This window comes from Astatotilapia calliptera, chromosome 23 (genome assembly GCF_900246225.1).
Source record: "Astatotilapia calliptera chromosome 23, fAstCal1.2, whole genome shotgun sequence".
Lineage (NCBI taxonomy): Eukaryota > Metazoa > Chordata > Actinopteri > Cichliformes > Cichlidae > Astatotilapia > Astatotilapia calliptera.
Window position 1 is genome coordinate 35,898,709 of NC_039323.1, and position 15,717 is coordinate 35,914,425.

The following is a 15,717-nucleotide window of genomic DNA, read 5'->3' on the forward strand; positions in this document are numbered from 1 at the left end:
CAGAAAAGTCTGGCCGAAGCGGGGGAAATTTTTTCTGAATTCCACTTCAGATCAGGTGTTTGGTGATGCAAAGGCCTAAGATTCAGAAGAGTTTGACGATCATATGTGAAAAGCCCGTAGACATCAGGACAACACAAAAAAGAAATAACAAACAGCAAACAGAAGTCGAAGAGACAGTCCGCCATGAACACTGGCGCCATCTTGGTGCCAGTTTACAGGCCTGACAGGACAGTCCAGAGTGAAGCCTTCCAAAGATGTGATGTATTTTTAGATAACTTTGTTGCTTGAAGACCACTTTTTCAGGCACGTTCACAAATAGATGTCAAACTGGACAATGAGACTGCATGGGTACACCACCACAATGTAACAACAGAAGCGCAGACTTTCTGCTTTAATTGAAGGGGTTTAACAAAAGTACTGCATGAACTGTTTAGGAGTCAAAGCCCTTTTATTATAAACAGTTCCCTATTTTCAAAAGTTAAAAACGTATTGAGAGAATTGGCTGATAAGCTGTTTTATGAATAAGTGATGCCTGTTCCCTCTTTATTAAAAATGAAACGGATAAAAGGTTTGAAGTGGATTCCAGGTCAATGCTTGCAAAGTTGAACTTGCAAAGGTCAAACTCAATGCAACTGAAGCAGGCCATGACTGAAAAAAGATCATCCAGAGATCCAGAGATGTTTTTGTGGGGTTTTTTGAACAAGGAAAGAATTCTGCAAAGTCCAACGTTCTCTTGAGTGAACAAACAAGAGACCTATGACCCAACACTCATACCACAAGCCTGTATCTCTGATAGCTGATTAATGTCCTTCTGGGTTTCCTTGATTTTCTCCATTGTGAGCTCTCTCTTCAAATATTCTTATGCAAGGATTAGTGGCAGTGAAATATACAAGTTTGCTTTTCTTTGATACTACTGGTGAGGATGGAGTTGTTTTAATGTGAACATGTATCCCTTCTGATGGAATTTTTGTCAGCCAGCATCAGTGGTTGTGTAGCTGTCTTAAGTCGGGCCACAGGTTTCATCCCCAAGTCAGTGCAAGTGGTCTATTTCCTTACTACCTCTCTCTTCTACTAGAGTAAGATGATTGTGTCCATGCTCTGTATTGTTCCTTTGTAGCTGCAGCCTCTGAATCTCCAACTTTGACATCAGTAAAGGGAAACTTTCAGAGGACAAAGTGGTCAGTGTGGATACTGGTCTTCTACTCAGCCATGCTTTCCATTTTTGTTGCATATGGCACCTCTTTTCAGGTAAAAACTGTCCTATTTTGAAGTAGGGGTGGGTTTAAAAAATCGATTCATCGATTAAAATCGATTCTAACTGGAATAAAACGATATCGATTCATTAAATCCGGAAATCGATTTTTTTTTTATACATATGTAGTTTGCCGCGTATGAAATTTGCAAGCGGTTAACATGAGGAAGTCACGCGAGAGTTAAGTGACCTGGACGCATGAACCATCATGGCTACTCCCGGGAATGTGCCACCGAGCCTAAAGGCAGATGTCTGGCAACACTTTGGATTTAAGAACTGTGAAGACAGTGAAGAGCCGGACAAAAGCAAAGCCGTATGTAAGATGTGCAAAATGGAGGTAAAGCACTGTGGAAATACCACAAATCTCAGAAATCATTTAACGAGGCATCATCCAGATATCCTGCTAGCAAAAACGGCCGACACCAAGCAATGCTCACTCGAAAAGGCATTTGCAGTGAAGTTTGAATCCACTTCTCCACGTGCCCAAAAAATAACCCAGTCTGTGGCAACTTTCATATGTAAAGATATACGTCCGTACAGCGTTGTTGAAAATGATGGCTTCCAAAACCTCATTAATACGCTAGAACCACGCTATGTTTTACCATCACGCAAACATTTGAGTGAAGTGGTAATCCCAAACATGTATGAAAAAGTGAAACACGATGTTACAGCCTCACTCAAGTCAGCAGAGAGAGTCGCTATAACCTGTGACAGCTGGACATCCAGAGCAACAGATAACTACCTGACTATCACCTCACACCATATCGACCAGGAGTGGAGACTCGTGTCTCATGTCTTACAGACAAGAACCACCGAAGCAAGCCACACAGCAGCTAATTTATCTGAAATTATGTTCAAAGCAATCGAAGAATGGGAGCTTACAAACAAAAATCCAGTCATCGTAACTGACAATGCTGCAAATATGGTGCGAGCTGTAGAAATAACGGGCTGGTTGCACATTGGTTGTTTTGCCCACACACTCAATTTAGCTTCACAAGCAGGACTGAAAGTTCCAGCTGTTGCGCAGCTGCTTGGCCGAGTGAGACGCATAGCATCCTTTTTTCATCGCAGCACTGTTGCAAGTCGCAAGCTTAAAGAGAAGCAAAAGATACTGAATCTACCTGCCCATAAGCTGGTGAATGATGGGGTGACCAGATGGAACAGCACATTGGAGATGCTGGAACGCTTCCTAGAGCAACAACCAGCAATCTCTGCAGCTCTACTCTCACCTGAAGTGAGGAGAAATGACAGTAATCTCTGTAGTCTTACAGAGGCTGACATAACTGATGGAGAAGATATAGTGAAAGCTCTGAAGCCGCTGAAAGCAGCCACACTGGTTATGTCTGAAGAAAAGTCCCCGACCCTTTCCATCATTGCACCTCTGCATGCACAGCTGCTGGAGAAGATGATCAGTGTCTCTCATGACTCCTCACTGATTAAAGACCTCAAGACTGCTGTATACGACAACTTGAAGTCAAGGTATGTTTATGAATTGTGTGTATATGCCATGAATGAGTGTAACTGTATGGATGCATGTATTACATGAAAATTCTTATTATAGTGAAAAAATCTATATATTATAAAAATGTTAGTTAAGCCCTCTTGTCTAGTAATAGGCCTTTTGATTTTATATCTATCTATCTATAGATGTTTATATATAAATTATGGAAACAAAGTCGTATATTAATGTTTCTGATCTTGCATGAGTGTATGTAACCATGCACATGTATATCCAACATAATAAACTGAGTTAAATGTGCAAAATCTCTTTTCAAGATATGTGGCCCTAAAGGACAAGCTCTACATTGCATCAGCATTAGATCCTCGCTTTAAGGCCCTGCCATTCTTGTCCAAAGAGACCTGTAACAACACATTCTCTCAGTTGGTGTTGGAAGCAGCAGGTTTGGAGAACGTGGACACAGCTATTGTGAGTTACAGAAACAAAAACAAAAAATTATTGGTTTTTTTGCACTACTCGAGTTAGAATATAAATAGTAATTTCTTTATTAATTAAGTTTTCATTTTTCTACAGCGACAGTCTGATGGTGACACATCTGAGGAAACTGTCCCTGACATCTCTCTTGGTGGTGTTGATGAAGTGGATTATGCCCCTCCAATTAAGAGGTCAAAGGACTCTGCATTAATTTTTCTCCTTGGGCCAGCCTACTCAACAAAAACCACAGCACCACAGAAAACACCAACTCAGAAGGCAAAGGAAGAAGTGAATCGATACAGGGGCGTTGAGCCTGTTGCACTTTCTGAGGATCCTTTGATCTGGTGGAGGGACCATGAAAGGGAGTATCCTCTCTTGGCTCTACAAGCAAAGCAGTATCTTTCCATACCTGGGACCAGTGTTCCTTCTGAACGAGTGTTTTCAACTGCTGGTGACATTGTTACCGCACAAAGGAGCTGCCTGACTCCACAACATGTAGACCAGCTTCTCTTCTTGCAGAAAAACCTTACAGTCTCAAAGAAGTGAGAGGGTAGTTATAAATAAGGCTAAATTGCATTAGTTTCACAGAGGTTTTACAATACTGTTCAATATGTTTTCATTTTTTGAAGTATTTTAAAAGGCAGTTTTTCATTTTCTGATCGGTCAGTTTCTGTCAGTTCACTTGTACATGCTGTGTTATACTGTGTGTCTCCAAAACACAATAGTGGATTTCAGAAAAGCTGTGTGAGACACTAACAGCAAAACTATTTCTCTGAGGTTTTACTGATGTTTACAAAAGATGTGTTCTATTTGCACTGGATCCCTGATCCACTTGAAATGTATGTATGAAAAAATATATATACTAATGTTAATTAAAAATTACATTATTTAACTGCTTTAGTATCTGTTCTTAATTTTGAAATTTATGTAATTCATTCACAAGGCTTAGAGGGTTCTTTTGACAGTACATATACAAGGTGAATTATCATAATTTTATATATATTATGGTTCATATAATAATATTTCGGACTGATTCAAAATCGAATCGAATCGAATTGAATCGAATCGTGGATCGAATCGATTCGGGACCTTGTGAATCGGAATCGAATCGATTCTAGAAATCAGTGACGATTCCCAGCCCTATTTTGAAGGTGACTTTGTAAGTTAGTGGGTTAAATTTAAGATATTTATTAGCTATCCATCTGAATGCCTAAATATGTCAGACACTGGCATTTCTTCCACAATTTTTATTTTCACAGGGCCAATTGGGATTTTTTTTTTTATGTTAATAATCTTACTTTGAAAAATAATTATAAGACTGTCCTTGGCCACAAGAATAACATCTGAGGATCACAAAATGGAACTGCAGTGTTTTGTTTAGAAATTATTCCAGCTTTTTATGGAAAACTCTGTCACTTAAGTTTAGAAAAGACCCTGAGAGGTATCAGGAAGTATATGCAGCAATTATTCAAATGGGTACAAGCCATTATTATCCTTGGGATGCTGGCAAGTAAGAGAAAATACACAAAAATAAGAAAGTTCAATAGTGCAGGAAGAGCCAATACTTTGTGAAGTTCATGATTTTACTTAGCTGTTTTCTATTTTAATGTATTCTTGATGATAAACAAAGCTCATAAGGAATTTTTGCAGGTTAAAGAAACTCCGGAGAAGTCTGTGTGTATATAAAGCCAGCCTTGTCTTGGATTGACATACGTGGGATATTCTGCTTTGGTCACATAGTGGTCACACTCCTGGGAAGCTGAATATATTATTCCACAAGTAAAATGTGGCAACATGATCAATTATTAGACAAGCACATGTTAGGTATTCTTACTTATAAATGGAAAATAGGAGGATTTCACTCAATGTTAAAGCACAGGGCAGAATTGAAAATATCCATTCATCCATAAAACAAAATTTGTTTATACATGTTCTTAAATAAAGTCAATCAGGCTAACAGTTTAACATTTAAAACTATCGAGAGAGCTTTGAAAACATACAAATTTCAAACCAGTATGTCATTGTGCAAATATCCACTCAGTGTCAGATCTGGCTTCTTTAATGACATTAAGTGTTACACACAGTTTTCTACACCAGGAAGTGTCTGACTCACTTTATCTGCATGCTGATGAGACGGCATTGGGGGCATCCAAGTGGCATGCTGATCTGGATAGAAAGAGACTTATTCATATGCAGGCCAGATAGTGACTTTAGTCAAACAAAGTACAGTATATCTTTCCCTTCTCCCTACAGTCGTTTAATGACTCGGGGATTTGTAGATAGTAACAAACAAAGAATAAGGCTCTGCGATGGACTCATAATTGTATTTTCATTGCTGAAAACTGTGTTTGTTTACTCTGATCTTATCTGGGCTTATAAAAAAAATTCACAATCAATATTACCAAGCATTAAAAGAAAACATGGAGCCCATGTAGTGTTGAGTTGGAATGCCACTGCTATCATACCAAGGAACTCATGGTAAAAAAGAAAGAAAGAAAGAAATCACATTTTGACATCAAAAGTAATTGATGTCCTAACACAGATTTAATATAATATTTGATTTATTAAAAAAGCAAAACCTATAATTTCAATATTTAACATCACAATGTACTGCTGATATTTAGGTAACTTTAACTTTGGTTGACTTATTAATAAATAAATAATTAAATAAATGACTTATTATTTCTTCTTTTTTTTAAACTACATATTAGTAACTGTGAATATTCGTGTGTGTATATTTGTGAAAAATTAATCCACATGAGTCTGGACTGGACTAGCTCTTTTCAAACCATTGCTGGTGTTATGGCCCTGGCCATAATCTTTTTTGGTGGCTGTTTCTTTGTCTGTCTTTAAGTCTTTGCAGGTCCCTGAGTGGATGAGCTGATGGCTGCTGATTGGTCCCCTGGTCATGTGGTCTCATTCAAAATCCCTCACCAGCAGTTGTCCCGGGGCAGCCACTGACAGCAGCAGCAGACCTGACCCTGGCCTCCAAAACCTGTGACATTTGTGCCTGTGAATTAATTAATGGCAGGACTTCTTTGAGCAGTTTTGTAGGAATGGGGTCTAAAAGACACGTTGATGGTTTGGAGGAAGTAATTATTGAAGTTAACTCAGAAAGATCAATTAGAGTCTAACTTAACATCAGTGGTACTAAGAGTAGCTGTAGATAATATTACATCTGTGGGATGATTACTGGTAATTTTTTCTCTAATGATAAAAATTTTATTGGTGAAGAAGTTCATGAAGTCATTACTAGTTAACGTTAAAGGGATTGTTGGCTCAAAAGAGCTCTGACTTTTTGTCAATTTGGCTACAGTGCTGAAGAGAAACCTGGGGTTGTTCTTATTTTCTTCAATCAGTGATGAATAGTAAAGTAAAACTGTAAAGTAAAAAGATTCTGGAGTTTTATATTTAGAGGCACATTTATAGATTTTTTGGTAATGGGTGTGCACTGATAAACGTAACTAATGCACTGTCAAAAACTGTCAATTATTTTCTTTGACACAATATGTTGGGTGTCTCAAATAACTTAATCAGGTGTAGATTTGATGATTTTTTTTCAGTAATGTAAAACACCTTTTTATATAATTCAGAGCATAAATTGGATCCATGAATACATTTGATCTCCAGAGTATCATACTGTAAAATGTGAATTGTTAATATCCACATTTCAACAAAGCAGCATAATTATTAGGTGTGAGGGTGCCGCTTGCTGTCTGATTGCTTAACATTTGTAACTTTTGCTTACGTCTCTGTTCTACAACAGGTCAACGTATGTGCCATCAAAAGATAAATGATGTACCCCTTGTGGACATCCAGCTGCCGAGTATGAGTAACCAAGCAGATAACATTATTCTGCACGCTTACCCTCTTTAAATCAGTCAATTAACTCAAAAGCACACATACCTGTCTGCTTAATTGCGTCCCTAGTGCTTAATTATCTGCATAAATTTTAGGGAGATGAAGCCTGAATCTGCCACATGAGTTTAAAAAAATAAAAAATAAAATCTACTGCTACACCTTGTTAGTGCTTGGATATTGATGCATAATGAAAGGCTTGATGTAGAAGTATTTGCAAGTGTAAAAAAAATTGACACAGATCTGACGTGCATGTTTTAACAAAGGTTTTCAAAAGAAGAAAAGGTCTGTTGGCAGAAAGCTCTATATAAATATTGGTAAGGAGGCCATAATTTCTAATGTCTTATTTGCAGAAAATCCAAACAGGTTTTGTGTTGTTAACATGTTTAACAACTGTAGCTCAGGTGGCTGTAGCTCAAGTGGCAGAGCAGGTCAGCCACTAATCAGAAGGTCGGTGGTTCGATCCCAGGCTACCTCCTAGCTGCATGCCAAATATCATTGGGCAAGATACTAACCCTGTAATGTTTGCATGCCTCAAACATTAATGATCACACCTTCAGTAATTCTCAGTTCCATTCTTTAATTCTCAGGCTTGCAGCGATAACACAGTCTGCAGCGCTAACTTGTTCATTTTCCGTTTCCTGTTCGACCTTTCAAAATAAAACTTCTGTAAACATCACAATCACCTCCTTTTTTTTTTTTTTTTTTTTTTAAACAAACTTAGGTATTCAGCGATGTGAATTATTCATCTGAACCTATGACAACGACACCTAATAAAATTACTGAACGTTCTTATTACTTGAGTTTCTCCACACCTAAACATCACTTAAACAGCACTGCGTTTGCGCAGATCTGTGACTAAACACTATCAACATTCAACACTATAATACTGGTTACAGTGTTAGATTCAGGAACAACAAACATGTTACACGCAGCATAACCTTTAACTGGTCACTCAGATATTCAAGTCTTAGATCTGATGTAATCAGACAAATGCATAGGTGCGCGTCTGTTTGATCTGACTGGGTATCTGGGCTTGTCTGTTAAGGCGGGGTCGACATGCCGTCCAGGTGGGGCATCTTCAAGTCCATGTCTGATTTTCTTGAAGAATGAGGCATTCCTGACAATTGAGTGTCCATCCCGTGTAGCTGTAATTTCAGAGCCCTTAACCTTAGTCACTTTGTAGGGTTTTGCATTGTATGGTGTGGATAATTTGTTGTGCTTGGGTTGGCGATGCAGCACTGTGTCACCCGGACTTAGTGAGTGTGGTCTGGCGTGACGAGTTGCATCTGCGATCACCTTCATCTTGATCTTTGCACTATCATCCCTTGCTCTCACTTCAGCATCTGAACACTTCCGTGGAGTGGTGTTAACGAAAGGGAGCTTGGTGTATAGCTGGCGTTGAAACAGTATTTCAGCTGGTGAGCTCGCTGTTGTGCTATGAGGTGTAGATCTGTACTCACAAAGAAAGATGTTTAGTTGCTGTTTCCATGGTGTGCCCTGCGTCTCGGCAACTCTCAGTGCTTTACCTAGGGTTCTCATGAATCTCTCAGCAATGGCATTCGCCTGAGGCCAACAAGGTGTGATTTTGCGATGATGGAATCCTAGGTAGTCTGCAAACTGTGAGAAAGCCTCACTGTTAAAAGGAGGACCATTGTCAGTTTTTACTGTCCTTGGGATCCCAAACATGGAGAACACTTTGTCAATGACTGGGATAACAGAAGATGCTGATGTTGAGCGTACACTTTCAACGACTGGATAGCGAGAATACTCGTCTGTGATAACGAGCAGGTATTCCCCCGTAGGGAGTGGTCCATAAAAGTCTGCACTGACACTGTGCCAGGGCGTTTCCGGTAATGGTGACATCTGCAGAGGGTCAGTGTGTGTGACAGGTGTGCTAGCTTGGCATGGCAGACAGTTTTGAACTGCAGATTCTGCTTTCCGATCGATCTCTGGGAACCATACTTTGGTACGTAGCAGCGCTTTGGTCTTGACGATACCCTGGTGCCCTTCGTGTGCCAGCTGTATTGCTCTTTCTTGTAGGACAGTTGGAATGACTATCCTCGTGCCTCTGAGAATGAAGTCAGATGAGTCGGCTACTGTTAGTTCACTTTGAACATGTTTGAATGTTTTCAAAATGTCAGCATGCTGGGATTTATCTGTTAGATGCCACGTGTTGTTCCTGATGTGACCGATGACTTCCTGCAGAACCTGGTCTTTCAGAGTCTCTGTTTTTATCTCGTGAAGTGTCATGGCTTTTGGGGTGGAGTGATAAGAGAAGAAATTGACATACTCTTCTGCAACCTTACATGCACGAGCACTTTCATTCTCCTGTGTTGGCACTGGATGACGTGACATAAAGTCAGCTGGATTATCAGCACCTTTTCTGTATTCCACTCTGAAGTTATATGGCTGAAGTCTCAGTCCCCATCTTTCTATTCTGGCAGGTGGTTTTGATCTTGGGTTATTCCAGATGATTTCGAGTGCCTTGTGATCGGTCATCAGTGTGAATGGATGTCCATAAACATACAAATGGAAATGTTCGCAACTCCACACAATGGCGAGTGCTTCTTTCTCTGTCTGCGAGTATCTCGTTTCCACATCACTCAGTGCTCTGCTTGCATATGCAATAATGTGTTTCATCCCCTTTTCATCTTTTTGACAGAGAATGGCGCCCAGTCCTACTGGACTAGCATCAACTATCAGTTCAGTCTGTCTGCTGGGATAGAAGTAGGACATCGTCGCGTCGCTTGTGAGACTGACCTTGAGTGCCTGCAACGCAGTTTCTTGGTCTTGACCCCATATCCAAGGGGTGTCCTTGTGCGTGAGCCTACGCAGTGGCTCAGAGATCGATGAGAAGTCTCTGATGAACCTTGAGCAGTAATTGGCCATGCCAAGGAGACTTTTGATGTCAGCAGGTGTTTTTGGGTTGGGAGCGTGTTGAACTGCTGCAACCTTTTTAGGATCTGCTGAAACGCCACCTGCAGAGAAGATAAAACCAAAAAACTCAAGTTTCGTTTTATTAAATTCACACTTCTCTCGATTCAGAGTAAGACCTGACTCTGATAGTCTCTTAAAGAGAGCTGTAAGATTGCTGTCATGATCAGCCTGGTCCCTGCCAAAGACTATAATGTCATCACTGAGATTTTTGACTCCGTTCAGTCCTTGCAGCGTCTGATAAATAGCATTTTGGAACACTTCAGCTGCAGAAGAGACTCCAAAGCTCAGTCTTTTATAGCGCCGAAGTCCCAGATGAGTAGTGAACGTCGTAGGCTGTCAGGGTGTAATTCAAGTTGGTGGTATCCTGCCCTGAGATCAAGTTTTGAGAACACCGTAGATCCATTCAGCTCATGGATTACATCATCAATCGTGGGCGTGACGTGTCGTTCTCGTTCGATTGCAGTGTTTGCTTGTCTCATGTCCACACATATCCGTACGTCATCCGGATTCTTTGGTTTTGGCAGTGTTACAATGGGTGAAACCCACGGTGTTGGTCCTGTAACCTTTTCAATAATGTCATCAGCTTCTAATTTCTGAAGTTCGTCCTCCACTTTTTGACGTAAATGAAAAGGAACACGTCTGTGTGGTTGACAGGTTGATTTTACATCTGTGTTTATGTGCAGTTTCACTTGAAAATCTTTTCCAATTCCCTGGAAAAGTTTTGGGTGTTGTTCTACTAGCTTGTCTGCAACAGAACATTGAGACTGAGAAGAGACTGCAGTGACAATATGGAGGAGTCCCAAGGCTTTTGAGGTTTCAAAACTCAAAATATTGAAACCTCCTCCTTTAATGACAAAGAAGGAACACCTAACTGTTTTGTCTTGTTTTTCCACACTGCACCTGAATGCACCACACACAGGGAGAGACGTAGATGAGTGGTATGGGTAAATCTTGATGTCTGTAGAAGTCAAAGTAGGACTTGGTGTCAGTTTGTTGTAGGTAGCTTCAGTTAAGCAGTTAGCAGTGGCCCCAGAATCGATTAGCACCGGTATCTGGGTGCCCATTACTCTGATTTCAGTATGTGGGAGTTTAGGATATTTAGCTGTGTTCACCACATATACATAGGCGTCATCACTGCTGAATGTGTGCCCTGTCTCCACATGTGCAGCGCTATCTGTTACTTGATGAACAGTTTGCGGTGGCAGATTTTTCTTATACTTCTTTCCACAATGTGTCTCTTTTCTCTTTGAGCGACATTGCTTTGCAAAATGATTGTATTTGCCACAAGAATTACAGATTTTGTCTTTGGCTGGGCAGCCTTGCTCATGAGGATATCTGCCTCCACAGTTTCGACAGCGGTTATTCGGCTGCCATGAGGGTGTCCATTTGTTTCTAGCCGTGGTATCACGTCCTGTTTTGTGCTGTACTTTATTAACTGCAGCTGTCTTGTCAGCTTCCATCCCTGTAGCTTGCAATTCAGACAACTCACATGCACGCCCGTGATTTAATAGATCATCCAACGTTAAATCAGGTTCTCTGAGTGCTTTTCTACACAGCTGTGATGATGTACAGCTTTGGATAATTTGTGTTTTGATTTCTGCAGTCATGTCTGCAAACTCACAGTTTTTGGCTAGAATCCTAAGCCTGGTGTGATAGTTGTCCAACGTTTCGCCTGACTCCTGCACCGCTTTCCTGAACAGATAAATCTGATACTGCACGTTTTTCTTAGGCGCAAAGTACTCTGACAATTTCTGTTTTGTATCTGCGTACTTGTCGCCATCCGTTGCTAACGTGTCGTAAACGTCATGCACTTTTTCACCAGCCACATGCAGCAATAATGCTCTTAATCTTGCATCTCCAGTAATATTCATTGCGGTGGTGTAGTTTTCAAACCTCTGAAGCCATTTCGTCCAGCGAGGTCCGACGGAATCGAGGTCGGTCTCCGTGTCGAAGGGTGGAAGTGGAGTAGCGTGTGCAGCCATGTTCTTGTCTCCTAAGCTCCGGGTAGGGCAACTTTCTTCGTCTTGCTTTGGTTGTAACCTTTACTCTCGTCGCCAATGTAATGTTTGCATGCCTCAAACATTAATGATCACACCTTCAGTAATTCTCAATTCCATTCTTTAATTCTCAGGCTTGCAGCGATAACACAGTCTGCAGCGCTAACTTGTTCATTTTCCGTTTCCTGTTCGACCTTTCAAAATAAAACTTCTGTAAACATCACAAACCCCATGTTTGCCTACTGGTGGTGGTCAGAGGGCCTGGTGGCACCAGTCTCACCTCTGTCAGTGCGCCCCAGGGCAGCTGTGGCTACAATGTAGCTTGCCATCACCAGTGTGTGAATGACTGAATATAGTGTAAAGCGCTTTGGGGTCCTTAGGGACTAAGTAAAGCGCTATACAAATGCAGGCCATTTACCATTTAATCTCAAAAAGCTCCAAAAAACAGTCAGTGATCACAGTTGGCCTCCCTCGGCTTTTATGACTACTAATCACTTTAAAGCTCGGTGTTTAAAACCTTACAATGTAGCTACAGCCCATGCAGCAATATATGAATGACTAACCCTATTCATCCTTGTGGATGAATTATCTCAGTTGTTCTCCTGGCTGAAGTTTGGTCCGTTTACTGCATCCTGCCATGAGATTACATTTGTTCCTGACCACCGAGAATCCTCACGTTAGCTGTTATTGAGTGGAAAAAAGTTAGCGTGTTTTCGTTATGCTCACATAGCTGTGTCGCTAGCGGTCACGTAGTACATCGTTATATACCAGCTAGCCAAACTTCAGTAACCCTACAAACGTCACTGCTGTTTAGTTTTCTGTCTTCATTTATTTTGGAAGTGATAACAGAGCTGTACGTTTTAATTTGTTTCCAAAATCCCTCAGGCAGGACATGCTATATTGTATTTAGATGGAAGCTAGCGAGCTAACTTGCTGCTAACTTCTAACTCCGTTAAATGTCATAAATTCATAAAATGTCATAAATGGATGATAAACTCAATTGTTACACCTAGTAGAGCAGAACGCTGATCATTTTATTACAGATGAAAAACTTTAGATAGTTTTTCAACTCTCAGTGATGCCACAGTGATTGTTTGATTTATGGACCTGCAGCGGAGTTTGAGCCCAGACACGGGTAGTGACGTCAGACTTAAAGACCGGATATCGGTTGTTAAGCTTAACATGGGAATGCTTTACAAACCGACAGGTCTTGCACGCCACAACAGCTCTATCACGTGACGCATACTCCTCCGACGTGCTATGGTTATGAGCTGAGTTACGCCATGTCGCAAGTTTTTTGAGGTGCTTTCGTGATATTTAATGGATCGTCTTACATTTTTTATTTCGCTTCTATATCCGATCCAGTAATTTAGGTCAGCATCTGACCAATACCGATACATAATATCGGATCGGTCCATCTCTAATAATTACATCCCCAAACCTCATCATGACCTCAATCTGTACATGTTAATGACAAATTTATATTTTTATTGACGTGAATGACATGTGATATGAATTTTTGAATTTGGGTTCATCACTACATATTAGTGATGGGATTTCCGGCTCTTTTTAGAGATCCGGCTCTTTCGGTTCGGCTCACTAAAAAGAGCCGGCTCTTTCGGCTCCAAACCGGCTCTTCAGGTTGTTTTGTTGCTATAATTAATTTATATTAACAATAATATAAAATTATGCACAAAAGGAATTACTAATGTAAAAAAGTGGTTTTATTTATATATGCTTATATATAAATATATGCGGTGGCCCCTAGAGACAAAGCACGTACAAACTCCAAAACACATTTCTAGCATGAACTGAACTTCCAAAGCAGAGCTACTAGATCACTTAAATTACACAATTGAAAGCATGTGTGTATTGTTTGTGTATTTATACACAGGCACTCATATATATTCAAATTATTTTTAAAAAATGTTCATTTACCTGTTATTACCACACACCAAATCTGGTTGTTGGTACTTGCTGGCTTGCGCCCAGCATCCTGGAGCACTTCTGTTGTCTTTTGTTTTGAGTTTTTACGTGCGTTGGAGTTTGTACGTGTTTTGGAGTTTGTACGTGCTTCAGAGTTCATACGTGATTTGAAGTTTGTATGTGCTTTGTCTGTAGGGACCACCGTAAATATACTTTTATTTATTCACTCCACATAAAATGTGATAAATAAATCATATAATACAAAAATCAACTATTCACATTTCAACTTTTAACTATTTAAATTTTCAGCTTTTTCCTTTTACAAATTTAAAGTGAAACAACACAAAACACTGCAAACCACAACACAATTGAATATAAATTAAAATATGAAAACAAAAAGAACATGCACATTCTCTGTCATATGGACCTGCATGAATAAACTTTCTGAATCCTTTATCATCTGCAACTGAAAATAGTTGTGGATGATTACTATACCTTTCTAATGTGACGTTGTTGTCCCTGGCTCTCTTTCTCTCCCTCTGGCTCTGTTCCTGTGCTACTGAGTGTAACTACCGCCCCTCCCCCCTCTGTACAGCGTAAAGCACAAGGGTGCTGAGTGAAGCAGCTAAGTGCGAGAGAGAGGCTGAGAGAAAGAAAAAAAAAAAAACGTGACGGCTCGTGTCGTTCACGTCAAAGACCCGGCTCTAAGAGCCATTTCGTTCGCGAACGACCCATCACTACTACATATGTCCTGTAGCCTTTGATTGCTTTTTACCACCAATGCACCTATAACGGCCATCCTTACACTGAGACTGATGTTTTCAGTGTAAGGACCAATTTTGAGAATCACCTCGTTTGTGCCTGCCTTTGGTGTTTGTTGTTGATTCAGCTAAAGAAATGGAGGCCAATTATGAAAAAAAAAAATTATGCATCATGGGAATCCCCGGCAGCTTACGTCTATTGCAGCATAACTAAGGGAGGATTCAGGGTCACCTGGTCCAGCCCTAACTATATGCTTTAGCAAAACGGAAAGTTTTAAGCCTTATCTTGAAAGTAGAGATAGTGTCTGTCTCCCGAACCCAAACTGGAAGCTGGTTCCACAGAAAAGGGGCCTGAAAACTGAAGGCGCTCCCTCCCATTCTACTTTTAAATACTCTAGGAAAAACAAGTAGGCCTGCAGTACGAGAGCGAAGTGCTCTAATAGGGTGATATGGTACTACAAGGTCATTAAGATAAGACGGGGCCTGATTATTTAAGACCTTGTATGTAGGTAGGAGTCAGACCATGTTTCTTTTTAGCTGAAAAACATTACACACAGGTAACCTGCAGTGTTGAAAACTTGTTTTCCGACGATGTTTGCTACCCTACAATCCATCCTGCCCTGTAGTAAAATGAGCGACATTTGACTGTCCTGTTGCTCCCATTGAAATTTATACAGCCTATTTAAGATCTAAAACTTAACATTGTCCGTAGCCTGCTGTTGTCAGTGTTGCCAACTTAGCGACTTTGTCGCTATATTTAGCGAGTTTTCAGAGCCCCTTAGCGACTTTTTTTCTAAAAAGCGACTAGCGACAAATCTGGCGACTTTTTCTGGTGTTACTGGAGACTTATTTATGACGACTTTTTGACTTGAAAGCGCGTATCGCTTTCACTCTCAACAAGCAGCGGTGCTGCCGTGGGCACCTCACCCGTGCCAAAGCGCTCACGGGCGGAGGATAGTCCTCCCCCAGCTGCTATCAGGGCAGGAGATGTTCACCCATGCTTCCGAACTGCAAACGAATCGCTTATGAGAAAAGCCGCTGCTCCCGCAC

The 15,717-nt window shown here is 40.6% G+C and overlaps 1 protein-coding gene across 1 annotated transcript; it reads left to right on the plus strand.

Annotated features, from left to right (window-relative positions):
- The first annotated feature begins 1,365 nt into the window (after positions 1–1,365).
- Positions 1,366–4,077, plus strand: LOC113016940 (zinc finger BED domain-containing protein 1-like). The gene is made up of 3 exons (XM_026160150.1): positions 1,366–2,731; positions 3,029–3,179; positions 3,285–4,077. The coding sequence occupies exons 1-3, from the start codon at positions 1,461–1,463 to the stop codon at positions 3,729–3,731; spliced, it is 1,869 nt and encodes a 622-aa protein (XP_026015935.1). The 5' UTR covers positions 1,366–1,460; the 3' UTR covers positions 3,732–4,077.
- The last annotated feature ends 11,640 nt before the right edge of the window (positions 4,078–15,717 follow it).